The sequence below is a fragment of the Salvelinus sp. IW2-2015 genome, linkage group LG7 (assembly GCF_002910315.2).
Source record: "Salvelinus sp. IW2-2015 linkage group LG7, ASM291031v2, whole genome shotgun sequence".
In the NCBI taxonomy this organism is placed as follows: Eukaryota; Metazoa; Chordata; class Actinopteri; order Salmoniformes; family Salmonidae; genus Salvelinus; species Salvelinus sp. IW2-2015.
This window is the reverse complement of record NC_036847.1, coordinates 24,505,173-24,530,517: the sequence shown is the minus strand read 5'-3', so window position 1 is coordinate 24,530,517 and position 25,345 is coordinate 24,505,173. Positions and strand designations below refer to the sequence as shown.

Below are 25,345 nucleotides of genomic sequence, written 5' to 3'. Positions count from 1 at the left end.
GTAACTTGTGGATTGCTGATGTGGTCAGATATATGTATAGCTGTACAAAAGGTTGTAAAAGAAACATTTTAAACCTAAATAATTTTTCTGTGGTGTACAGCACGGTTCCAGAAAATGTATGTGGTTTCAAGTTCAACCCTTGCCTGTTTTAACAGTTGGTGGTGCTCTGTAAAACTTCTATTGTTCTTGATATTATTTTACTTGTTACTTCTCTTGCATTGGCCAGAGACTGTAGTTCTGTGCAGGGGGTTGTAATGTACTGTATACCAATGTGAAGCTTTGTATTTTTTCTTTCTGTTTTTTTGGACTCAGTGAAAGTGTGATGTTTACATGTACAGATTTTTCCAAATACTTTACATTTTTGTCCATGATATTTTCTCACCTACCCTTCCTGTTTATATTTGCTCAGACATTTCTTTAGTGCATTATATCAAATGCAGACAGATGTGACTGCTTTGAAAGGTGGTCAGATGACATTCACATGGTCGAAGTGAGGCTAGACTAAGACAACCAGGTTGGGGTTGGTATCTGGTGATGGCTGATAGCATCAGACTCTTTAGGGATTCAGGAGTGAGAGTGAGCTTCATGCCAGTTCAAAGTGCACCATGAATAGCCTACCTCTGTCTGAGATTTATCAGTAGCATAATGATACACAGATTCCTATTGAACGATTGCAGATAACCCAGCCACCTTTTCCCTTCTGAATAGCCGTGTTTTAACAAGCTTCTGGCGGGTGGAGTCAAAAGGATTCATTAGCATGTAACTCAATCACTGAGCAACATAATATAATGGTAGGAGGATTACAGTAGTTAAAACGTAATGGTAGCCACTCATTCTATGATGATTCTATTGTGATCACATTCCCTGGTTGTTATAAGGTACACTTTGACCTCTCGTAACAGCTCCTCAGTGATGTGATGTAAAAGCCATTCCCCTCTCCTGGTCCTCAAGGGGAAACACAAGAACCTCAGGAAACGCTGAATCTCTGAGTTTATTTTTGTTCCATTATGATATTTACTGATGACAGTAAAGTCTCTCTACCTGTTACCATAACATTTATATGAAACGTTTATCATTGTTTTGTACATTTATCATTGTGATTTAAAAGTGGAGCTTTTTCCAGTACATGTGACTGAATATTTAGATTTTTTTGAAAAGTGTTTATAGGTATAAATATGAATTAATATATGTGAAGCGACTAAAAAGACAAAAGAAAAGGCAGAAACATTTTCATCTGTTTGTTTCATGCAAAGCCGCCCAGGCAGGATATTCTCTGCCTCTTACATATCACTAATGATGAGGGACTTGTTCTTGTTTTGAAATAGCGCTTTTTCAGTGTAACGTCAACGCTACGGTAAAAAATGTTGGTTACCAACAGCAGAATTGCAAGCTTCTCTTCAGAGATGTCAGTAACTGAATAAAACTGAAACTTGGCTACTTTGATTAATTTCTTGGATTGGGAATGTAGTGCAGACAATGTTTGAGAGAGATGGAGAGACAGATATGGAGAGATAGAGTTGGAAAGATGGAGTAACCTTGTGGATAGATGTGCTCTGTTGCCATGGTGAGGCCTTCATTCTCTTTATATAGATACTGTATATAATAACCACAGAATGACCAGGTTACGGATGCAGCTGTACATAATACTTTTCGATGTCACTATCTGAGCTGCTGCACCTCCTGAATGTGCCTATATCCACTGACTCCAACACAGTTATAAAGATTTGTCCATACTCTGTCACATTTACCTTTGCCTTGCCAATCACTTTTTTAAAAATGAGTTGAAGTACATAACTATTCACTGTCTCCTTCCAAGGCCTCAAATACGTTTAAAATGTGTATACTTAATCTGTCGTGTAGAGATAATTATGCAGCATTTCCAGTCCATCCAGCTCTGGAAGCCAGTAGAATGATGATGTCATAAGATGCAAAACATCAAACAACACCTGAGAACGAGGGAACAGAGTAAATGTCTCTCTGCTTTGGGGAAGGTTTTCTGACCGTGTACCACTATGCAAAGAACCGTAGTGACAGCCTAAGTCCACAGGAGTTCAGCAACGAGACAGAATGCAGCAGCAGGGAGACTGAAAGTCCAGTCCATYTAAACTTCAGCAAACCAATAACAGCCACGAGGGCACAGCATAGAACAATGGCMAATTGACAGTAACAGCACTGACTGCAGATTTGTGGGATTTTTTGAGCTTCACAGATGCTTTAAGTGTGCCCATACATACAGCATCTGCTAATAGCCTGTGTGTTTGAGTGAATTACCTCAGTCCAAGTGGACAATCTCTTTGCAATTGACTAAGTTAGTGTGTGTAAAGTTATTATCAGGTGTATCCATTCCAAAGAACTGAGAGTATTCTGCATCATGTGAAGAAATAATGTCAATACTATTTCCCTAAAATGCAATCCTTCATTTAAATTAGAAAATTACTTCATTTCACAGGCCTCTTCAGTTCAAATGGGGTCCTGAGCAATGGCCTAATAAAATAAAGTATTTCAAATCAAATCAAATGTATTTATATAGCCCTTCTTACATCAGCTGATATCTCAAAGTGCTGTACAGAAACCCAGCCTAAAACCCCAAACAGCAAGCAATGCAGGTGTAGAAGCACGGTGGCTAGGAAAAAACTCCCTAGAAAGGCCAAAACCTAGGAAGAAACCTAGAGAGGAACCAGGCTATGAGGGGTGGCCAGTCCTCTTCTGGCTGTGCCGGGTGGAGATTATAACAGAACATGGCCAAGATGTTCAAATGTTCATAAATGACCAGCATGGTCAAATAATAATAATCACAGTAGTTGTCGAGAGTGCAACAAGTCAGCACCTCAGGAGTAAATGTCAGTTGGCTTTTCATAGCCGATCATTAAGAGTATCTCAACCGCTCCTGCTGCTCTAGAGAGTTGAAAACAGCAGGTCTGGGACAGGTAGCACGTCCGTGAACAGGTCAGGGTTCCATAGCCGCGAGCAGAACAGTTGAAACTGGAGCAGCAGCACGGCCAGGTGGACTGGGGACAGCAAGAAGTCATTATGCCAGGTAGTCCTGAGGCATGGTCCTAGGGCTCAGGTCCTCCGAGAGAGAGAAAGAAAGAGAGAGAGAGAGAATTAGAGAGAGCATACTAAATTCACCCAGTACACCGGATAAGACAGGAGAAGTACTCCAGATATAACAGACTGACCCTAGCCCCCCGACACATAAACTACTGCAGCATAAATACTGGAGGCTGAGACAGGAGGGGTCAGGAGACACCGTGGCACCATCCGATGATACCCCGGACAGGGCCAAACAGGCAGGATATAACCCCACCCACTTTGCAAAAGCACAGCCCCCACACCACTAGAGGGATATCTTCAACCACCAACTTACCATCCTGAGACAAGGCCGAGTATAGCCCACAAAGATCTCCGCCACGGCACAACCCAAGGGGGGGGGGGGCGCCAACCCAGACAGGAAGATCACGTCAGTGACTCAACCCACTCAAGTGACGCACCCCTCCTAGGGACGGCATGGAAGAGCACCAGTAAGCCAGTGACTCAGCCCCTGTAATAGGGTTAGAGACAGAGAATCCCAGTGGAGAGAGGGGAACCGGCCAGGCAGAGACAGCARGGGCGGTTCGTTGCTCCAGAGCCTTTCCGTTCACCTTCACACTCCTGGGCCAGACTACACTCAATAATATGACCCACTGAAGAGATGAGTCTTCAGTAAAGACTTAAAGGTTGAGACCGAGTCTGCATCTCTCACATGGGTAGGCAGACCATTCCATAAAAATTGAGCTCTATAGGAGAAAGCCCTGCCTCCAGCTGTTTGCTCAGAAATTCTAGGGACAATTATATTTACATTTAATGGCGACTGAGTAGAGGTTTTGAACGAATAGGTTACATGTTTCTGGCTGCCTACGGTTACATGTCTGGCTAGGATCAAAAAGCAAAAGCAATATCACAATCAGGGCACGGAAATGGACCAAGCATCCAGTTGGAGGGAGAACTTAGTCCTGTCTTGACCTGCCGAGAAGGTACCAGAAGCATGGGCTGGATTTCCCTCTACCATGTTTCACATGCAGCAATGTATCAGACCTCTGATGCTGATTGGGGTTGCGTTATAACTGAATCATAACAGTAACTTGCTTATTCTTAGAAACATATTCTTAGAAACATATTCTTAGAAACATATTATTATAGCGTTATAACACTAACTTACTATTTGTATTACACAACTTATTCTTCAGAGTTTATTCTTTATCACTTTATGCCTCTGAGTTTCCCAGAAACATGTGGAGGTGACCTGAGTGGTAGTTTACTGCCAGGAGCCCTCTGTTGTTGTTGCGTAAAGACGTAACTGAGCTTATCAATCATCAATCACTTCCGGGATCTCTGTGTTTATGTTGAAATTTCACATTGGGACACGTGCAAATACTCAATACATGATCCCAGTGTGTACACATTCTCCCTGCGTTCAGAGATTGGTGGCCCTAGCCACAAACCAACTGAGACAGTGATACAAACAATGTGTTCTTTCCCACTCATAATACTTATAGGTTAGGGGTTTATTCTGTTTAAAGGGTTAAAGGGGAGAACATCCTGACCTTGGCCTTAGCTTTAGCCTTAAACCTAACCCTAACCCCTACCCTAGCTTCATGTCCACATCCCAGTTCCATCCTAACACTAACCTCAAACCTAACTCTAACCCTAGCTTCGTCTCCACATCACAGTTCAACCCTAACACTAACCTCAAGTCTAAGTCTAACCCTAGCTTCGTCTCCACATCCCAGTTCAACCCTAACACTAACCTCAAGTCTAAGTCTAACCCTAGCTTCATGTCTACATCCCAGTTCAACCTAACACTAATCTCAACCCTAACTCTAACCCTAGCTTCGTCTCCACATCCCAGTTCAACCCTAACACTAACCTCAAGTCTAAGTCTAACCCTAGCTTCATGTCTACATCCCAGTTCAACCTAACACTAATCTCAACCCTAACTCTAACCCTAGCTTCATCTCCACATCCCAGTTCAACCCTAACACTAACCTCAAGTCTAAGTCTAACCCTAGCTTCATGTCTACATCCCAGTTCAACCTAACACTAATCTCAACCCTAACTCTAACCCTAGCTTCATGTCTACATCCCAGTTCAACTTTAACCCTCAACCTTAAACCTAACCCTAACAAATCATATCAACATTTATTTGTTACATACACAGTTTAGCAGATATTATAGCGGGTGTAGCAAAATGCTTATGTTACTAGCTTCTAAATATGCAGTAAAATGTCAAACAAGTACACAAATAATTAATACAAAATACAAAAAACACCCAACCAGAGTAATATTAACGCTGTGTCCCACGCCTAATAGACTCCATGTTACTGTAATATTCTGTGTGATGTGGAGAACCCCGACATCCCACATCCCCTCCATTCCTCCACCTCCCAACTCTACTGTGAAAGTTTGGAGGCTGCATTCTAGCTCAGTAGATCTAGTGAGTCACAGCTCAGACTCGGCCAGGCAGCTGCTATAGGTTTGCCCCAGATTCCCCTTATATCACTGAGCCCATGATGAGGGACTGTCTATCCGGGACTACCGGGCCTGCTGCCACACAAGGCCCAACCTGAGACCACATATAAAAATGATATCTGAACCGACTCACCTCTTACCCACTTTACGTAATGTCTGTTTCTCTGTCTGTTTGTCTTTACCTCTCGCCCTTTCATACGGTAGTGAAAGTGATATTTGTGTCTCTCTATCTCTCGACCCCCCCTCTCTCTCTTTCTCACATACTGTGCTCCCCTAAACTTTGAGCAGGGTAACCTACAATATCCTCTGTCCTCTGAGGTAAAATAAGGAGTGCCAGTCACAGCGCATGCTCGGACCATGCGTGTGCTGGATGCGAGATTCCCATGTCTGTAGGTGTGACAGATTTAGAGACTGGAATATAATTAGAAATGCTAAGTCAGGAATAGCAACAGGGAGGGCAGGGGGGAGGAGGGGGCATTGAGTGTATTTGTTGAAGGTTATGGTGTTTGTTGAGGCAATGGTATTTAGGTGCTTAATCTTTAAATCACACATTGACACAGGTCAGGTGCTCTGAACAATCTTTGTCAGTCACATGTTTAGTTTTGTTCCAGGTTATTGTTTTGTTTGAACCCGTTTTAAACTGTTAATAAGGATTGCTCCTACCGTTTTTCTGGCTTGTTATGTTAATTTCCTATGTTCCAGTGGCTGAGTAAGATAAGTTCAAGATTCTGTTCTTAAAGCTCTCCCGGTTGTACAGTGGCTTCTCAAACCTTATTTTTTTCTGTTTAGTTTCACGGTCAGTCTGCAAAACAAAACAGCTACTGTTTTTTGGAGATTGTATATATTTTTACACCGATTTGGTGTTTGGTTAGTCTGGTTCAAGACACATGCACCTGCTCTAATAACTCCGATGTTGACAGATTGTTGATTCCTCTCCAGTTACAGATCTGTCAGCATGGCAAGAACGTGAAAGTGTATTGTGCATGCGCACAGAATATCTTCCATGCATAAATGAAACGCTTAAGCGACCGCAATAACTATTTGGTGCTATACATATCACACTGTGCATCACAACATGTACTGTAGGCTATGTCACAACATGTACTGTAGGCTATGTCACAACATGTACTGTAGGCTATGTCACAACATGTAACATGTACGTACAGTTGAAGTCCGAAGTTTACATACACTTAGGTTGGAGTCGTCAAAACTCGTTTTTCAACCACTCCACAAATTTCTTGTTAACAAACTATAGTTTTGGTAAGTCGGTTAGGACATCTACTTTGTGCATGACACAAGTCATTTTTCCAACAATTGGTTACAGACAGATTATTTCACTTATAATTCACTGTATCACAATTCCAGTTGGCCAGAAGTTTACATATACTAAGTTGACTGTGCCTTTAATCAGCTTGAAAAATTCCAGAAAATGATGTCATGGCTTTAGAAGCTTCTGATAGGCTAATTGATATAATTTGAGTCAATCGTTGGTGTACCTGTGGATGTATTTCAAGGCCTACCTTCAAACTCAGTGTCTCTTTGCTTGACACCATGGGAAAATCAAAAAAAGAAATCAGCCAAGACCTCAGAAAAAAAATTGTAGACCTCCACAAGTCTGGTTCAWCCTTGGGAGCAATTTCCAATCGCCTGAAGGTACCACGTGCATCTGTACAAACAATAGTACGCAAGTATAAACACTTGCGTACTATTGGTGATCCTAACTGACCTAAGACATGGAATTTTTACTAGGATTAAATGTCAGGAACTGTAAAAAACTGAGTTTAAATGTATTTGGCTAAAGTGTATGTAAACTTCTGACTTCAACTATATGTAGCCTGTATGTCACGGCCGTCAAAAGAACTGGACCAAGGTGCAGCGTGGTGAGCATACATATTCCTTTTTATTAGGATGACGCCGACAAAAACAATAAACAATACAAAACAACCGTGAAGCTTAAGGCTAAGTGCCACAAACAACGTTAACTTCCCACAAAGAAAGGAGGGAAAAGGGCTACCTAAGTATGGTTCCCAATCAGAGACAACGATAGACAGCTGTCCCTGATTGAGAACCATACCCGGCCAAAACATAGAAATACAAAATCATAGAAAACAAAAACATAGAATGCCCACCCCAAATCACACCCTGACCAAACCAAATAGAGACATAAAAAGAGGTCAGGGCGTGACACTGTATGTAAGAGCCATGTCTACAGGTCTCTTTTGCTAAATAGATTTTATCTCAATGAGAATAACTTGTATAACTATACAGTAGGTTCAATTAAATGTAACTGGAGTAAACATTGTTGATGACTTCAGTCAGTGTAAAACTAGTAAACTCTTCCCATTAACTCCATGCTTTAATGAACAATCCTGAAAGTGTATTTTATTGGATCCTTGTTGATATAACTAGGTGTTGACTCCACCATGCCAATATGTTGAGATCATAGAAAGACTGTATCAAAAATATAGTTGACATTCACTTTTAACCCCAAGAGGTTGTGCGAAACAATGTTAATGACTGCAATAACGCAGAATGTTCCACAGATGGTTGATCTATATTTCAGAACAGAACAGGTGTAATGTATTATATAAGCCATCGTCTTTATCAATTAGCTGTTGCTAATCACATTGCAGCCTAACCGTGTTAATTCCATTCAGCAAGTACATCAACACTGGCTAGCAGCATGTTGTAATACAGATTCTACACATCAGTAATGACATGAACAAACCTGACAATGGAGTTCTCAGGATTGTTATCAGGTTACATATTGTGGATGCCAGAACTGCTCCTTCTAAAGTCTGTCTATCCCCTTTCATCAGAGCCATGGACACTTCACATGTTCAATATAGTGGCTATGAGTTATAGGAATATTCACGCTTGTTATAGAAAGTAAGTTATTATAAACTACACTTTCTCACTAACTAGGCTAATCAGGTGAAATAACTAGAGAGCAATTTCTGCCCTAAACTTTTCTGTGTGTAAAGTTTATATAAACAAAAATATTAACAAAAAATATATAAAATAAAATATTTAGGGACTTATTTAATATAATTCAAGAAAAAAGTATGAAATACTTTGATTTATTTAACAGCAAAAAGCATGATATCAGACAGACACTGGGGGGGGGRRAAATTGTTTGGCTTTTTTAGTCTTTAATTATAAAAAGATAGAATATATTACTTATAAACAAAGAGGGAGGAAAAGCAGCCCCCATCACTAAAAGGTAAAAAAAAGTAGTCTCCGCTGCCTCCATCTCCATGGGGTGGTGAGGAGTGGGATGTTGGGTGTTGAGGAGAAGGAATTAGGAGGGTGGTGGCCTCCCATGTTCCATCTTCCCAGAGTCGCTGCTTTCACTGAGCTGCCTCTTCAACACCATCTCCCTGGCAATACAAGTCACCCGACCGTTGTTCACCGTGTATGTTCCACTCCTGCAACAAGAGGGAAATATTGTTTAGACAGAGGTACATGGCTACAATTAGGCCTAACAACTGGTTACTCAAAATTAGACATTTTACAAAGAAAGGAGAAATCAAGCACAACATTTAAACCATGCATGGATTTGATTAATTTATGTGACTCTTAGGTTAGTGAACTCACTTCTGTTCAGATCCAACCATGCTGCCAGGCTGGTTCTGTTTGTTTGCAAAGAAGAAAGAAGACCACCAGTGACCAGAGTCCTGTCTCTGCAGACCTAAGAAAAATAATACAAAAGGAAGATTAGGAACCTGGTCAGATCAAGTTGCACAGAGAGATATAGGATATGTTCCTAATTAAAGGCATTTGTCAGAGTGAGAGTTGTCTGAAATGGCACCCTTTTCCTTACATAGTGCACTACATTTGACCAGGGCCCTTGGTAGTGCACTATATAGAGAATAGGGTGCCATTTCAGAGGCACCGTTGCAGTTATCTGATCATCTGTACCTGGGGGGTGTGGAATGACTTCGCCAGCGTACTCAGAACTGCCACAAGAGCTATTGCTAGAGGTGGATCCTATGCGCCTTCTGTAGTAATCATGGGTGGCGATGAGAGAGCCGGTAGATGGAATTGCTGCCATTTTCTTCAACCTTTCCTTCAAAAACGCTCAAAGATGGAAGATGGGAAACCTTAGGGAGAGAGAGGAAAGGAGAGAGAAGAATGGGTTATTACGAGTGTGGAAACAGGAACCTTGCAAGTAGAGGCAAGTGATACTGGGATGAGCCAAATAATATTGTCTATGAATGCTGCATGCTAGATCTCACTGAATGGGCCATAACACAACATCCTGAACATAGACAAAAAGCTGTGCAAAAGCCTTTGCGCAAATTGACGACCTATTTCATGATTACTAGCATTATCCATTAACAGAAGCATATCATTAGCCTATTATAGGCAGGTCTCAATGTTGGCTTAGAGAGGTCAACAGTTGAGAGTCTGATTTCAACACCATGTTCTGAAAATAACTGGACAGTGCGGGGCTGGGGTTTGCAGGTATAATGTCCCAACTTCCGGGAACCTAGCCAGGAAACAGAGTGCTGTGTACCGGCTAGGTGCGTGGCAGGGCTCAACACTGGGGCTAGCCGCTACAGGACCTCTAAGGTACTGACTAAGCCACTCGAAAAACAGAATATAGCGGTAAGCAGGACTATACAGGAATCAAAAACCTTTTTCTAAGAGAAAGGTTGCCAACAGTTCAACTGTGGTAATCACTCACACTGACATCTCAAACACTGCAGTGGAATGAAACATGCCAAAAATGTGATTTTACTCCCCAACCAAACTACATTACTATAAGCAAAAGTGAATAGTTTACTGAGAAGCAACCTCATGATTACATGTTCGATGCTAAGTCAGTTCTATCATGTCCGAACCGGTCCAAACAGGACAGAAGCTCTTGTCCAGATGGCTGGGGATTGCCAGCCTAATTCTCGTCTGTGCTACATAGGCAGTTGCAAATAAAACATCTCAAGGATAAACCAATTCCCTTCGCACAGTGGAAAAATAAAGTTTAAATAAATGTTTACTGCTGTGGGGCACATTAGATGTGTGTGAATATGCATCCGCATTACACATTATATTCATACTGTTTTACTGTATTCTAGTCAAGGCTCAACCTTTATAACTACTGCTGTACACACCTTTTATATTCATGTACTGTCCAAACTGTATATACATATATATTTATATTCCGGACTCTGACATTGCTCATTCTGATATTTTTTTATGTGTGTATATTGTTAGGTATTAGTGCACTGTTGAAGATAGAAGCATAAGCGTTTCGCTGCACCTGTGATTACATCTGCAAAGTATATGTACAGACCAATAAAATTAGATTTAATTCATGCCAACAGGGTCTGTGCTATCCCAGGTTCCTTGGGATGTCCCTACCCTATTGAAGTTGAAATGTAAAATGGTTAAAGTAAGGGTTAAGGTTAGGTTATGGTTAAGGTTAGGGTAGGGGTTAGGGTTTAGAGTAGGGAGGTCCCAAGGATCCTAGGGAGCAAAGACAATGCCAGCAGGGGACCAATACAATATAACCTCACGTGCAGTACAATAAATGACAGTGGCACTGGCAGGTGCATAATAAACAACAGACTATCCAGATAAAATGTAGATGCAAAGAGACTAAAACATCAGCAGTCAAAATCCACATACCACATACCTATTACATTATTAAAGACAATGTGAAATGTGAATTTGTAATGATTTGTGCCAGGACAATAAATACAATATCATTTAGTACCATAGCTCTTTCTTTAATAGGTTAATATATAGGATTGGAAATACATTGTCCATTAATAGAAATAATAGGTTATACAATTGACATTGAAGATGGCATAGTCAGAGGCCCATATTGTTTGCCTTAATCTAAAAGCAATCAAATCAATCTTACCTTTTTACTGGGCGTTTGGTGATGCTGAAAAACAACAAAGGATTGAGGATGAGGGTCGGTTGGCAAAGATCAGTGAATTACACTAAAGGACTATTATTGCCCATTTGTGGGTATATTCTCTGAAAGGACCCTTCAAGGTCTTTATGGTGTCGTTATTGTAGGAATAGGCAGGCTACTGAAGAGCGAAAGGCAGGTAGCTTTATACAGTGCAGAATATGACGCCTACTGGACGAGCTGCTCATGGGCGTGGACAGGGCACTTTTATACAGCGTTTGCACTAGGCAAGGCAAGCACAAACATGCGTTGCAATCAATGAAATCACAATCATTTGGTTGCAATGCCCTTGCCACGTCAATTCTGTGGAAACAATAAACAACACGAAGAACTGATTATAAGTCAGCGAACTTTAACCCAGTGAATGTTCTGATTCATTGTTTTAATTTGGTTTTCTAGCTATGGCGTGGAATGAATCATAACTCTAGCAGAACATATGCCATGATGTCATTATCAGAATKTATTATTTTCAGTGCTTGTAAGTTGTTTGGAATCAGACAAGTGTAACAATTGTTCCTAAAAGAACTGTATAATATCTTCGGAATTTCAAGGTTAAAAACTATATTGTAATCAATTATTTTAACCTTCCCTGGTGGTCTAGTGGTTAGGATTCGGCGCTCTCACCGCCGCGGCCCGGGTTCGATTCCCGGTCAGGGAACACATTTTTCTTTGACACAAATGTTCACTTATTGCTGTGAAACAGCAATAATCATGTTTATGTATCTCGTTATGCTAACCGTAAGTTATGTTATCCAAAATCATTACACATGAGACCAGACCACATATAATACGTTTTAATAAAAAATTCTCAAAGTACAAAAATACTTCACTGTACATTTGGGATTGTTATGTTCTTAGAATGCAGTAGCAGGATATAAGCTAACAATAATATTTTCCTTCAATCAACAGGACAATATAAATAGCTGGATATTGGAAATACTATTTACCATTTTAAATTAATGAATGGTTGGAACCAACACTGACAAAGCTATACAAAATGCATTACTCCTATCTCACAAGTGAAGCTACATCCTATAAAATTGTAGAAAAACATTTGTACCTTGATGACATTCAATTCACAGTATGACATTTTAAATCTCTCCCACATCAACAAAAAAGTTAAATATCTCTGCATAGCCCACATGGAATCGATAGAAACTGTATTTGGTAATTTATTCATTCATCAACATCCTACAAATGTTTAATGTCTGATGGGATAGTGTGGACAATGACATCAGGTGAAAGTGATTAAGGGAGTATACTGTAATAAGATTACAGATGGAAGAGGGAAAATTAGGTGGATTATGTTAGAAGGAACCACTGTTCTGAGATGGGCTTCTACCAAACCCAGAGACATTTCCGTCATTCCCTCGACTCCCGGACACCTTGTTCTATGTGAGAGACAGGAAACAGTAGAGAGATGAGGAATTGAATATCAAAGACGAGACAATACAATATTTTCTGTTCTTTGTGTTTGTTTGTGATTGTGAGAGAACACAGACACTAACCTTCACGCTTCCCACCATGTCTTCAAAGGACTTGAATGTATTGGAATGTCTAAGGCAGAAAGAATGATCTCTAAAACAATGGAAATCACTTTGAGGTACAGTACCATTTCAGGTTAAACGATTCACTGAAAGATAAATCAAACTAAATTTAACTTTAAATTAAACTTTTTTTACTTGCAGCATTAATGTAATTCTAATCTCGTTCACCAGAGTCTTCCTCCCCAAGCGCTGTTCGCAATTAGCCTGGGGACGAGGTTAATATCATTCAAATGTCATTCACCGCCTATGGAGGTACTGCAGGAAGTAGTAGTAGGGCAGAATTTCAGGGATGTCAGAGAGTGAAACAGGCGTGCACAGTGTCTTACCTCATACTCATAGCAGGCACACTGATGGAGTGGCCCAAGGAGGGGCTGGTGTTTAAGAGAGCAGAAAGAGAGACAAAGAGAGATGAGTAAGAGCAGTACAGCATGTAGTAGGGCAGGCCTACAGCAGTACAGCATGTAGTAGAGCAGGCCTACAGCAGTACAACGTGTAGTAGGGTAGGCCTACAGCAGTACAGCATGTAGTGGGGCAGGTCTACAGCAGTACAGCATGTAGTGGGGGCAGGTCTACAGCAGTACAGCATGTAGTGGGGCAGGTCTACAGCAGTACAACATGTAGTGGGGCAGACCTACAGCAGTACAGCATGTAGTAGGGCAGGTCTACAGCATGTAGTAGGGCAGGTCTACAGCAGTACAGCATGTAGTAGGGCAGGTCTACAGCAGTACAGCATGTAGTAGGGAAGGCCTACAGCGGTACAGCATGAAGTAGGGCAGGCCTACAATAGTACAGCATGTGAGCAAGAACAATAGATAATATCAGTAGCAGCTTAATTAGGTGAAGGGTGAAAGGTCAGCAACATTAACGTGCTTCTATCAGCAGTTCACTCAGGTCTAAACGAATGCAACACTTCACTCAGTAGTTAGTTAGTTATAGTTAACTAGTTAGTTAGTTAGTTTAGGTAGTTCACTCAGGTCTAAGGTAATATAGTATTGCAGGGCCGAGGAGCCTGGATCCCGAGGCTAAAGCTAATGCAACAGTTTGAGAATACATCACATCGAAATCAAGATGTTTCATCATCACAAAGCTTCAGAGGTGAGACAATCTGGTGCAGTAGGCTGGAGGCCAAGGCACTCCTACTATCCTTACCGAGGTGGGCTTGGCAAAGGCAGTGCTCTATCCGGTAAGTGTGCAGCGTCACAGGAAAGAGATGGGGATAGAGAGATGGGTCAGATACAGTAATCAAGAGGCCACATGGAGGTGTAAATTGGCAGTGCGCTGTATGAGTGTGTGTGTGTGNGTGTGTGTGTGTGTGTGTGTGTGTGTGTGTGTGTGTGTGTGTGTGTGTGTGTGTGTGTGTTTGTGTATGTCTGTCTGTGGGTTTGTGTGTGCTTGCCATTAATGGAAAGCAAAAATGCATGACATCGGTAGCTACCCTTTACACAGGCTCCATTTAAAGGCCTTGTAGGAACAGTACAGTAGATAAACAGATATTGTTGCCAACTAAAACAGGCTGATCTGATTGGATTAAGGCTGTTGTTTTCTCCCTGGCATTCATAAACAAGTCCAAAAGAAGAAACCTTTGTCCTCAACAAATGTGTCCTGTGAAGATGAACTGCATGAAAATAGCTGAATATACAGTATTTAGCTGGATTAAAAAGATGGATGGATAATTCAACGGATTAAGAAAAGAGATTACGAATATGAAGGGTGGCCCCAATGGTGGACGGATGAGTTTTAGAGGGGGTAAAGGAAGATGGAAAGAATGGGAGGATGTATGGGAGGATAATAAAAGAGTCAAGGGAAGGCTGAAAGGTACCTCATTTCTCCCAGTCTCTTTGTGATGGCCACACCCATTGTGGACATGGCAGCAGTGCTGATCTGTCCTGCATGAGAAATAGTGTCATGGGTCATCTTATACCTAGAGACACAGAGAGGGAGAGAGTGTTGACTATATGAAGTGACAGGAGTTTTTTTTATTGTTGAAAAGGGCAATTCACAATCTCTATGTCACTGAGGTACTGTGTTCAATTACCCAATAAGTGGTATTCTATTCATATTTGTATATCGACCACATCCTCACATTCCACTTTTGTGTCTCCTCCCATTCCTTAAAGTAGATTTAGAATTGGAACAACAAAAAGGGAAATCTCTGAGACAACGTCACAGTGACGAGCTCCGTGTAGCAAACAGCAGCAGCAGGACAAAGGGAGTGAACATGGATGGACATTTACATTTTAGTTATTTAGCAGACGCTCTTATCCGGAGTGACTTACAGTAGTGAGTGCATACATTTTTCGTACATCATCTTCACCCCCGTCCTAGTGCATATAGCCAGATATCCCCACCCCCTCTGTTTTCACCAAATGAAGTGCTTCCTCCCTGGCCAGGCTAGCCTGTTGTGTTAATGCTACTGCCAGTGTTAAGACAGGCTATTAGACAGGCTATTAACAGGCATCTGATCCTAGTTGACCTTAAAATCCCATCAGCTGTCCCCACATATTACTTGTTAGTTGACATGTGAGAACAACAACACTTTCGGAAAACCCCATCTTGGTTAAATCAACATATAGTATATAATGCATATGAAGGATGTAAACATAGTAACCACTCACGCGTTAGATTGGCTGATGTCCTCCAGAGTAGCTGAGGCGGTCAGATATCTGTAAAAATAGAGGTAGATTATCATCACGGCTCCATCTTGGAGAACACTAAGTACCAAACATGAGTGTGCCTTTCAGGAGTACCCAGCAACTATCACATCAGGCTAAAACAGGGTGCTGACGTTGCATGCTTTTCCACAACATTCTGCCAGAAATAATAATAGCTACAATAGCTGCTTTGGCAGGCATGGTTGTTGTTTGACCTTTGCCCAACTTTTACTCACATTAGGTCAGAGTCAAAACCTCCCTGGTTCATTTGCAAAGGCTCTTCATTAGTTTTAAATCTATTCACAGTTTTGGAATGCCTTCAATTCTGATACTATTCTGATGCTATATCTGATGTACTATTGTCAAGCTCTTTCTAATACCTCAGGTTACTTTAAGAAATGTTTCTGGTGGTGGTGATGGTGTATAGGTGGTTGAAACAACGTGACATCATGATGGCATCTCACAGGAAGTACTTACATGTTGGAGGTTTGGACTTCATGCCAGCCTTTGGACATGTTCTGTTTAATCTCACTGAAGGGGCCCATACCCAGCTGCCTCTTGATGTCCACCGCATATTTCTCTTTGGCCAAGAGCACCTGCCGCAATGTCTGCATCTCATCCTCTGTCTGAGCAGAACAAAATGACAGAAAAGTTTACCTTCAAGGAACCAGAGGTAATAATAATTGTATTGGAAATTAATCTATGACTTGTCTTTTTCCATTCATTTGGGTACGGTGCTAAATCAAATCTTTACAAAGTATTATCCTAAGAGACACATTCATCATACATGAGTATGACAATGTTTGACAACATGAAGAATGGGACAAAATGGCAACGTTGGACAGACACAGAGGGAATATTACCTTTGCTAGCTCCATCTTTAAATCATCCTCATCCTCCTCTGATAAACCGTTAGTCAGACCATTTCTTGATATTCCAATGGAAATGTTCCTTGGTGAAACATTCCCCCCACTGCAACCTTTTAAAGGAGTATAGATGTTACTGTCTGAGATGCAAACCATAGATGCTTGGGCATACATTTTCGATCAGTTGTTGACATTAATTACAGTAGCTACTGGCCATTCAAACATACAGTTCATCTTCATGAAGTAAATCATCTTCATGAAGTAAATAATACATTCATGTAGTCTAGTCAAGGACAGGCTGAAAATGTCCTGAACAAATGTGTAGCTACATCATGTAGGGCAGCCACTGTGTTGACCCAGTACGTTGTACTCATTTTCGTCCAGTGCGCTGTCCATGTTAAGGAATTATATGGCTACCTGTAGATCTAACAATAACATTGCGTGTGGCCAATCACGCATAGCAGTAGAGGCTAGGTAGTCTAATATAAAGTATTGTATCTACCCGCGTGATTCTGAGTAGTATGTCAGTTGGTAATTAAACAATTGAACAATCTAGACTTAGTAAATGAAATGCAACCGACTTACCTTGCCTATTCATGATCAGCAGACGTATGAAAAACTCAGTTTCACCCGGTACGTRTTTTCCGTGTTCAAGCTAACGTTGCTCTTGCTAAATGGAGTCCAATCCCTACTCGTCGATACTAGATCTCTCAAATGCTTCTCTATGCTCAAATTCAGTCTCACGCAATGGTTTACATGTCTAAGCCATTTACAGAAAAGCGAAGAAAACACTATAATGTAGTCTTATTGGAAAAGTAATGTTGTTTATTCAAGAGGAAAAAGCAACCTGTAATTATGAGAATGAGAGTTAATCTTCCGCACGTGAGAGTGTGTGATAATGGGGAGTGCGCTCCGGTTAGGTAAACAAATAATAGGTATTTGTATACAGAAGATGCGCCACATTGATCATCGATGCTATTTTACAGTATAAGCTACTTTCCCAATTCATGTTGTAAGAACGTTGCTGCTAATGCGGATCTTTGCTAAAACTGCTAAAACGCAATTTTGGCACCTGTGCAGACTGCTGGATCTTTGGGAAAATATCCATCAGGTGGTAAAATGAGTGAGGGCGCGAAACAGAGGATTCCACAGCACGGGCTCTGTCTCCATCTACTGGCAAAATTAATGCACCAAGCCGCCTTTCATGTTCTAGTGTAGGCTTATTTGAAGGTCCCGGTAGGCCTACGAGAATATTATATTTGCAGCATACTTGTAGAAGCATGAGAATTTAAATGATAAAGAAAACAACAGTACATGTTCAGGAACATTTATTTAACAACAGCAGATCAATGACCCACTTTGTTTTCTTTCACACACACATTACCATGCTACAACATAAAGGTCCAGATTTATACGTAATATTTAAGTGTATGTACAACAGACCTTAACCATTAAACCATGCGTTGCAAAATTTAATGGCCACATCAACAACAAAAAACATACCATTTATAACTATAGCCGTTCATCATCAAAACATGACAAAATAAGTTAACTTAAATAAAATGAATTTCACAAAATTACTATATCACTATCATTATACTATATACTATGTCGTCTGTATCGATACATTTTTATGGAACTATTTCCTGATCATTGGTTCAGTAGTTTTTTGAACTCACATTGCATTCAGCTCATTTAACAATTAGCATTTTCCAACATCTCAATAAATAAGCGATAACAGGTAGGTATATCTATGGGGCGGTTTCTGAGGAGGGCACAGCAAACACTGTAAAAGGACCACACATGTCAAACAACCATACCATCAAAAGCAGAGGGCAGATGAGAGGAGCTCAGACATCCATTGTAAACCATTGAAACATAATTGGCATTAATGAAACAAACAAATTATGATAATGGCARGTTATGCATTAGTTACACTTTACATATATTTAGTTGTATATATTTATATTAAAAACATAAATCTATTCTGGTTATAGGATAARAGCTGCCTGTGGTAGTGCTAGCCCACTGATGAAATTACTTATGACCTAAGAAAGTACCAATATCGACACTCAAAATTCAATGATGGTAAAAAGAAATTAACACAGCATTGGACAATTACAACACTTCTGAATTCCCTTCAACAGAATTATAAAAAACAAGATGATAATATTCTTCAAATGCTCCCAACTTTTCCCTACACCCATACAGTAGTCTTTTTCATCACATCTAAACATAAATTAACAGTGCCTGGAATGAAAATATGTCCCCCTCTAAATTGGATCAGGTCATGGTCCTTGGCTTAGACAGTGTGGGGTAACACTCTGAACCACAAGAAAATTACGCACAGGTAAAACATAAAATAACTGGATATTGAGAACAACCACTCAAATGTGCAGAGAAGTGTTGCTCAGAGATGTCTGGGTCACATCCCAACAATCCAACGGGACTGCGGGTGGCACAGTGGCAAGTAAAACTAAACAAAATATACATGACTACATATGTTAACAAACCTATGTATGATATTTATCTTCTGGTGTTAGTCAGTTCTTCGATGCAGGGAAGTCAGGGGCAAGATTACAAGCATTCAATTCGGATTTTAGGGGCAGGACAAAGCAATGCTTCCTTCACACAAGAACAGACCAAACCAAGCCAATTAAATTCAAGACCCACCAAATGTTAAGAAAGCAATGTCACCATCAGTATTTCATGATATTGCTGTCATAAAATGCAGCTTGTGTGCCCTGCCCTCCCTTTCCACCCTTCTACACGCACAGATCTCAGCACAATATAACCACAATGCAATGGGAAGGGCACAAACACAGGTAAACAGGAGTCCAAATCTATGGGTTTAAGTGGCTAAAGGAAAGGAGCTATATGTTTATAACTGGCATCAGCTGATGGCAATTCTAAACTGAGAATTGTGTAGCTCTATTTTGAATGTTTAATGATGACGTCATGCAGCAAAGACAATGAACAGAAACACCTCACTATCCACAACCTCCCTGAGCCGAACCTCTCTTATCAGTGAGCAAAAACATAAAGTAAACTGTACCCCAAATGAATCACACTCACATGTGCAGCAACAGTATGATTTTTTCTCTCTCAAATGAAGACAATKATTTATTTATCTCAAAACAGTGCATGCTACACAATGACATGAAATATGGATAGGGGACTGTGGGGTTGGAGGATTGTGAGGTCAAAGGCCAAAGAATATGAAAGAACAAACGGAAGGGAAGCAAACGTTTTCTTTCTCTTTCTTCCTACATTGAGGCGGGAGTGGACCACTCTGGAGCGGGTGGAAAGGGGAGGTGTATCTTAAAGAGTTCTGTATGTGGGCCACGCTCACTCCTCCATCTCCTCTCCAGGACTTGGCTCTCTTAGTGAAGTTTAAACAGATTGCCCTTCTCGTTCATCCTTTTAAGGTGGAGCAGGGTAGCAGGCAGGGCCACAGGCCAGGACAGGGGTGGGGTTTAGTTGAAGCCCATGTCGGTCTGATAGGTAGAATGGTGACCATCTGACGTCAACTGGGTGGTCTCTGTCGCTGATGGCTGCACCAAGATTGCTTCACCACCAGCCTCTGTCAGAGAGAGAGCGACACACACACACACAAGGTAAGATATACATGGTCAGTAATGATGGCACTCCATAGTAAATGACCATGCAATTGAAACAAGTCAATGGTCAGTGATGAAGTGATTTGTGTTCATGCAGAAACATGTTTCTTACACAATAAGCAGTCGATCTCACCTCTCTCATCAGACTGCATCTGGGCCTCCAGGTCCTCAGGGGACACATAGAAGTCAGGCTCCTGGCCCTCTGGAGGCCGCGGTTTACACTTCCCACAGCAGCAGTTACAGCAGCAACACAGGCAACAGCAGAAGTAGCAGCCAGTRGCCAGGCCACAGAACACAAACAAGGCCTGCAGAGAGAAAACAAGGCAGTGTGTGAGTGTTGTGAGTGTGAGAGAGAGGTGTAAGAGTGATCAAGAGACTGTGGCAAGATAAAACAATAACAATCAAGGAAAACAGTGTTAGAGAGGCTTTGTTTTGTTTTTACAGGGTTTGTGTTATAAAATATGCCATTTAATCTTTAACACAAAGTCAATTCTACATGTCGACCCCCCCACCTCCCTATGGCACCTCGCAGTCTCACCTTAGCCCACCAGCTGGACAGGACAAAGTAGGTGTTCACGTTCTCCTCGCCAAACTGCTCAGCCACGTACAGTCCCAGGGAGCCGTACTTGTCATAGATGTTCCGCTTGGTGGGGTCATTCAGAATGGCATGGGCATTGTTGATCTCCTTAAACTTGTCAGAAGCTTCCGGGTTATCTGGGTTCTTATCAGGGTGGAATTTCAATGCAAGTTTTCTAAGAACACATAAGAGTGAGAATCAGATAGTACCAATTAACAAAACATAAGACTATATTTATATGTGGCACAACTCTAGAAAATAATGTGGCTATATTTTTATTGATGAGTATTACAGTTTTTCCCAATTGCTAAAACACAATTTTGCAAACTAGGCTGGTTTTATCAAAATACTTAACACAATTCACAAAACCACACACCCAAACGGCAAAATACCTCATATATCCTGCAAAATGAAGCACTGCAACCAAAACTACATATAGCATTATCAAAATCAAACGTTTGCACGAAATGGCACACACTTCATTCATATTACCAGATTTTTGTCTAACCAACTACACACTGTTGGGCATAATGAAAAGCCCTCTCATCTTTAGTATGCTTTGCCATAATACTAAAATAGTTCAAATTGTAGAAAATTCTTCAGATGCACAGAAATATTTGCAGATACACACACATGCTGTTGAAACATTTAWTTTTTTTATTTTTCACCAAACAAGTCCGTGCAAAACATATGCACAGCAGATATATTTACATTGGACTGAACAAAAATATGCTCACAAAAAAACAGTAAACTGAAAAAGAAAATTGCAGAAAAAATGTGCAGAAAAAATATATAGAAAAAAAGAGGCAAGAAAAATAATTAGGCAGCATCTTGCCGCACAGCTGGGTCTGGCCACAACGCCTCGTCCACATCACAGGCAATATCTTCCCTTGCCAGACATCGAGGGAAGAAGCGCCTTGAGTGCCTTATCCATCCCTGAATCGCACCCACATCAATCTCATCACATGCCTCTTCCATAGCCTGCACAAGAGGCATGCGCACAAAGGGCTGCCGGTCGTATACCTTCCACCGCCATGCCGAAAATAACTCTTCTATGGGGTTCAGAAATGGTGAGTATGGTGGGAGGTATTGCACGAGAAATGGTGGGTGGTCAGCAAACCAGTTTTGGACTGGGGCTGCACGATGAAAGCTTACGTTGTCCCATACTACAACGTACCSGGTTCTTTGATGGTCTGCATCATTCATACGCTCTGGTGGTATGAGAATGTTGTGGAGTATGTCCAGAAATGTGAGAATATGGGCTGTGTTGTATGGTCCAAGGTTGGCATGACGGTGGAGGACACCATGCGTATTGGAGATGGCAGCGCACATTGTGATGTTCCCACCACGTTGGCCAGGAACATCTATAATGGCTCTGTGGCCAATGACGTTTCTCCCGTCTTCTGGTCTTTGCTAGGTTGAACCCAGCCTCATCTATAAAGATGAACTCATGTGGGATTGCATGAGCATCCATTTCCAGTACTCCCTGAAAACAAAGAACAAAAGCAGTCAATATGGTGTTATCCAGTACACTGGGAAACAATGTTGCGTGTAGTGTACTGCAGTCAATATTGTACTTACATCCACATATGCTCGTCTGACCTCTTTGTTTCTTTGAGAGTTTCTCTCAAACGGCACCTTATAAAGTTGTTTCATTCTGATTTGGTTTCGCTTGAGAATGCGAGCCAATGTGGACAGACTGACTCGTTGAATGWTGTTGAATATGGTGTTGTCTTGGATGATGTGGCTTTGAATTTCTCATAATCTGATTTCATTATTTTCCAAAACCAAGTTTACAATGGCAGCTTCCTGTACCCCGGTGAACATTTGGCCCCTTCCTCCACCATGGTTGCGTCTCTCAGTCCTTTAGAAAAACAAAAAAACTAAAATATAGGGCTTGGACAATGCAGCCTAAAGATATATCCCCCACAGTAGAGTAAATTCTACAGGAAATTTGTGCAGTTAGTGTATGACATCAGCCATTCATGAAGTAAACAGGTGTCACCCAACTGATACACTATGACATGGGGTGTACTACATAGTGTGAAAGAAATTTTGGTTACATACCTGTACTCCAGTCTAAATGTCCGGATGACACAGGCGACAGTAAAACGTCTCAAGTTGGGCTGCAGCCTCTCGCATTGTCAGCCCATGGTTGATGACATGATCAACTAAGGTTGCTCTGATTTCATTTGAAAGTTGTTGTCTTCTTTGGCCATGAACTCCTCTACCAGCTCTACCCCTACCCCTACCTCTCACTCTTCCTCCCCCCTCTCATTCTCACCCTCCCTCTTCCTCTTCCTCTCTCTGCAATGGCTTCCATTGTTGTTGTAAAACAAAAGGTGCTCAACTGTGGTCTTTTCATAGTGCTTACTTCCTGATTGAAGTGGTAACAATTAACCATTGGGGTGTTTGGCCAGGTGGCACATGTATTGGCCAATTAGCTCATGTAGTGTCATTTTGAATGGCAGTGTTTTACAAATACAAAAAGGAACTCGCACATCTGAGCAATCTTATTTGCAGGTGCATGGCATCAATTGAACAACAAGTGTTTTGAAATGGCAAACATGTGACTTTATGTCAGATTGTTGTGTCTTATGCAGAGAACTGTGTGCAGTGCATTTAAAAAGTGCCATTTTGAATTGCAAAATGTGTATAAAGCAGAAAATGTGTTTAGACTTTTGGAGACTTGAGAAGAGGTTTTGCTCTCTGTGCGTCAGTTTAAATAATTGTGCTGTGCATGTCATTTTAGTGTGTAGTATAACTGCTACAGTAAGTGGCTGCGMCTCTCTGACTGACCTGTAGGATTTCTTGATATCGTCGGGAGTGGCTAGCTTGTCAATGCCAAGCACAATGTAGAGTGATTCACCAGAGGTGGAGAGTGAGCGCTGCCTCGCCTGTTCTTGTGCTGCCATGATGCCTCACGTCCTTCACAATCTGAACACATAGAAAAGGAAGAATTGCACATGTTTATTTACCAATGAGTCATCATTACACTATTATTCAGCCTATAGCACCCTGTGTGTTGACTGAAGCAGTGTATTTTTCATTCTCACAAATATGTGGTTCTGCCCCAAATTCACTAAATACTCCCACACTCCAGGAATCTATTGCACACCTTATATCCCTACCGCCACTCCAAAATGGTGCACTCTCAGCAGGGTTCCTACCCTGTAAGAGGAAAGAGTAGAGTAAATCATCTCGCTGTGAGCCTAGATGCCCTCTCCCTTTCGACAACAGATCAGACAACCTAGTCACATATTCTTACTGTATATCTATTGGGTTTCTACTTAGAATAGGCCTACAAATGTCAGGATCCTGTAGCTATAACTAAATCAATAACAAATTCACTTACATGAGATATGAGTGTTGTCATTCTCAGTCACTCAGTGTCTAATTGAGAACTGAGGTCTCACACAATTCACTGATATTAATTGCAATGTGTACCCTTCGGGGGTCTCTTTTCAAAGTAGCTACTCTGTCAACTCTCTCACTGTCAATTGTTTGGATTGTTGATAGGAAATCTGTAAGAAGTTAACGACAAATCACAAACATCAAGATGCTACAGCTTCAGACTGCACAAGGGCATACAGCATTCAGAGAACCCCAAGGGCCTACAGCATTCAGAAAACGTCAAGGACCTTCTGCAGTGATGGTAAGGCCAAAATGCTTAATTTTGAGCATTTTCCATCATAGGCCTGTCCCTGAATAAAAAAATYGGATCCTACATTTAATTGGATCCTACATTTCAAGTAATTAGTGTAAATGGTGAGACTTTATGTGATGTGGTCCTGGGGAGGAGAATCGTTATTGACTTCCAAGGAAGCAGCTGACCATAGATAGGCTAGATTTATTGAGATGGCGCACTAGCCGTAAAATACCCTTTCTTTAACCTCCAGACAAACTATTACATTTTTTAGTCAATGACACTAATGACTGACCAAACAACAAATTGTCACAAAAATCGACTTTTGCAAAATGTCAAAACCCGTAAGCTCTGAGGCTGTTAAAATCCGTACACTATAACGCTGTTCAAATAAATGGAATACATGATCATCATTCATGGAATGTCCGTTTGCTATAAGGACAACTAGAATATTATGATATATATTCTGGATTATTTTTGAATCTGTAGCCTAAATGCGATGCTTGGAGCGATTAGTCTATGTAGCTGCATCAGCAGCAGCACTGCGCAGCATCCATGTTGGTTTGTTGCTGGCCTTCTCTAAATGCAAGACAGGACTCGTTCAAATCAGCAGTAATTTTCAAGGGCAAGGGAGAATAGGTTTAAAAAATAAACAATCCACATCAATGCTTACCTCTTGAAGTCGGCTTTGATGCGCTGTATATGGAAATGATCCAGAGAGATATAATAACGGTGTCTGATTATGGTTTCATCCCAGAGAACCGCGCGTACCCACCAAACCCAACCATGGACAGCTGCAGCAGTATATTGGCCCCGCCCCCGACCACCTTCCAATCGACCTGCGCGCCGCACGATCATTGATTGGGATGCCCCTCAGCCTTATTACTGCATTATAAACTAATGTTTACTAAACATAAATAAACATAGCTACAACGGGATGAAGTCATTTGCTTTTGAAGGAATTTTGTAGAGATGTAATACAGTAAAGTAGGCCTAGGTGATTCTCA

At 41.1% G+C, this 25,345-nt stretch overlaps 3 protein-coding genes and 1 non-coding gene across 7 annotated transcripts; 1 reads left to right on the top strand and 3 right to left on the bottom strand.

The window, feature by feature from the left end:
• Nucleotides 1-7,389: 7,389 nt before the first annotated feature.
• LOC111966675 (pancreatic progenitor cell differentiation and proliferation factor) lies at nt 7,390-11,601 on the bottom strand. Its single transcript, XM_023991544.2, has 4 exons — nt 11,378-11,601; nt 9,430-9,611; nt 9,106-9,199; nt 7,390-8,936 (listed from the first exon to the last, which is right to left on the bottom strand). Exons 2-4 carry the CDS (start codon nt 9,560-9,562, stop codon nt 8,810-8,812), a joined length of 354 nt encoding a protein of 117 aa, XP_023847312.1. The 5' UTR covers nt 9,563-9,611; nt 11,378-11,601; the 3' UTR covers nt 7,390-8,809.
• Nucleotides 11,602-12,017: 416 nt separating this feature from the next.
• Nucleotides 12,018-12,089, top strand: trnae-cuc (transfer RNA glutamic acid (anticodon CUC)). Its single transcript has one exon. It is a non-coding gene; the product is annotated as a tRNA-Glu (tRNA).
• Nucleotides 12,090-12,209: 120 nt separating this feature from the next.
• LOC111966666 (tumor protein D54-like) lies at nt 12,210-17,630 on the bottom strand. Of its 2 annotated transcripts, XR_002877672.2 has the most exons (10): nt 17,081-17,630; nt 16,493-16,608; nt 16,107-16,255; nt 15,594-15,641; nt 14,798-14,899; nt 14,128-14,154; nt 13,305-13,349; nt 13,114-13,182; nt 12,940-12,988; nt 12,782-12,822 (listed from the first exon to the last, which is right to left on the bottom strand). XR_002877672.2 is itself a non-coding variant. In XM_023991528.2 (9 exons), exons 1-9 carry the CDS (start codon nt 17,091-17,093, stop codon nt 12,739-12,741), a joined length of 633 nt encoding a protein of 210 aa, XP_023847296.1. In that variant the 5' UTR covers nt 17,094-17,630; the 3' UTR covers nt 12,210-12,738. The 2 variants fall into 2 exon arrangements, 1 of the variants encoding a protein (XP_023847296.1); XM_023991528.2 differs by lacking the exon at nt 13,114-13,182 and having other exon boundaries at nt 12,210-12,822.
• Nucleotides 17,631-19,601: 1,971 nt separating this feature from the next.
• On the bottom strand, nt 19,602-25,153 carry LOC111966667 (dnaJ homolog subfamily C member 5). Of its 3 annotated transcripts, none has more exons than XM_023991531.2 (6): nt 25,012-25,153; nt 23,811-23,863; nt 23,492-23,629; nt 20,654-20,867; nt 20,228-20,420; nt 19,602-20,078 (listed from the first exon to the last, which is right to left on the bottom strand). In XM_023991531.2, coding segments are annotated over exons 3-6 (525 nt in total). In that variant the 5' UTR covers nt 23,608-23,629; nt 23,811-23,863; nt 25,012-25,153; the 3' UTR covers nt 19,602-20,076. The 3 variants fall into 3 exon arrangements, with proteins under 3 accessions (XP_023847299.1, XP_023847297.1, XP_023847298.1); XM_023991529.2 differs by having other exon boundaries at nt 20,249-20,420; nt 25,012-25,152; XM_023991530.2 differs by lacking the exon at nt 23,811-23,863 and having other exon boundaries at nt 20,249-20,420; nt 25,012-25,152.
• Between the last annotated feature and the right edge of the window lie 192 nt (nt 25,154-25,345).

Excerpts from the sequence above, each read along its gene's own strand:
- LOC111966675 (XM_023991544.2), bottom strand. The coding sequence starts at position 9,562 with ATGGCAGCAATTCCATCTACCGGCTCTCTCATCGCCACCCATGATTAC. Across the intron at positions 9,200-9,429 it reads AGTCATTCCACACCCCCCAG|GTCTGCAGAGACAGGACTCT; the intron begins GTACAGATGATC and ends TATTTTTCTTAG. Across the intron at positions 8,937-9,105 it reads ATGGTTGGATCTGAACAGAA|GAGTGGAACATACACGGTGA; the intron begins GTGAGTTCACTA and ends CTCTTGTTGCAG.
- LOC111966666 (XM_023991528.2), bottom strand. Across the intron at positions 15,642-16,106 it reads GAAGTCCAAACCTCCAACAT|ATATCTGACCGCCTCAGCTA; the intron begins GTAAGTACTTCC and ends CTATTTTTACAG. Across the intron at positions 12,823-12,939 it reads ACATGGTGGGAAGCGTGAAG|AACAAGGTGTCCGGGAGTCG; the intron begins GTTAGTGTCTGT and ends TCTCTCACATAG.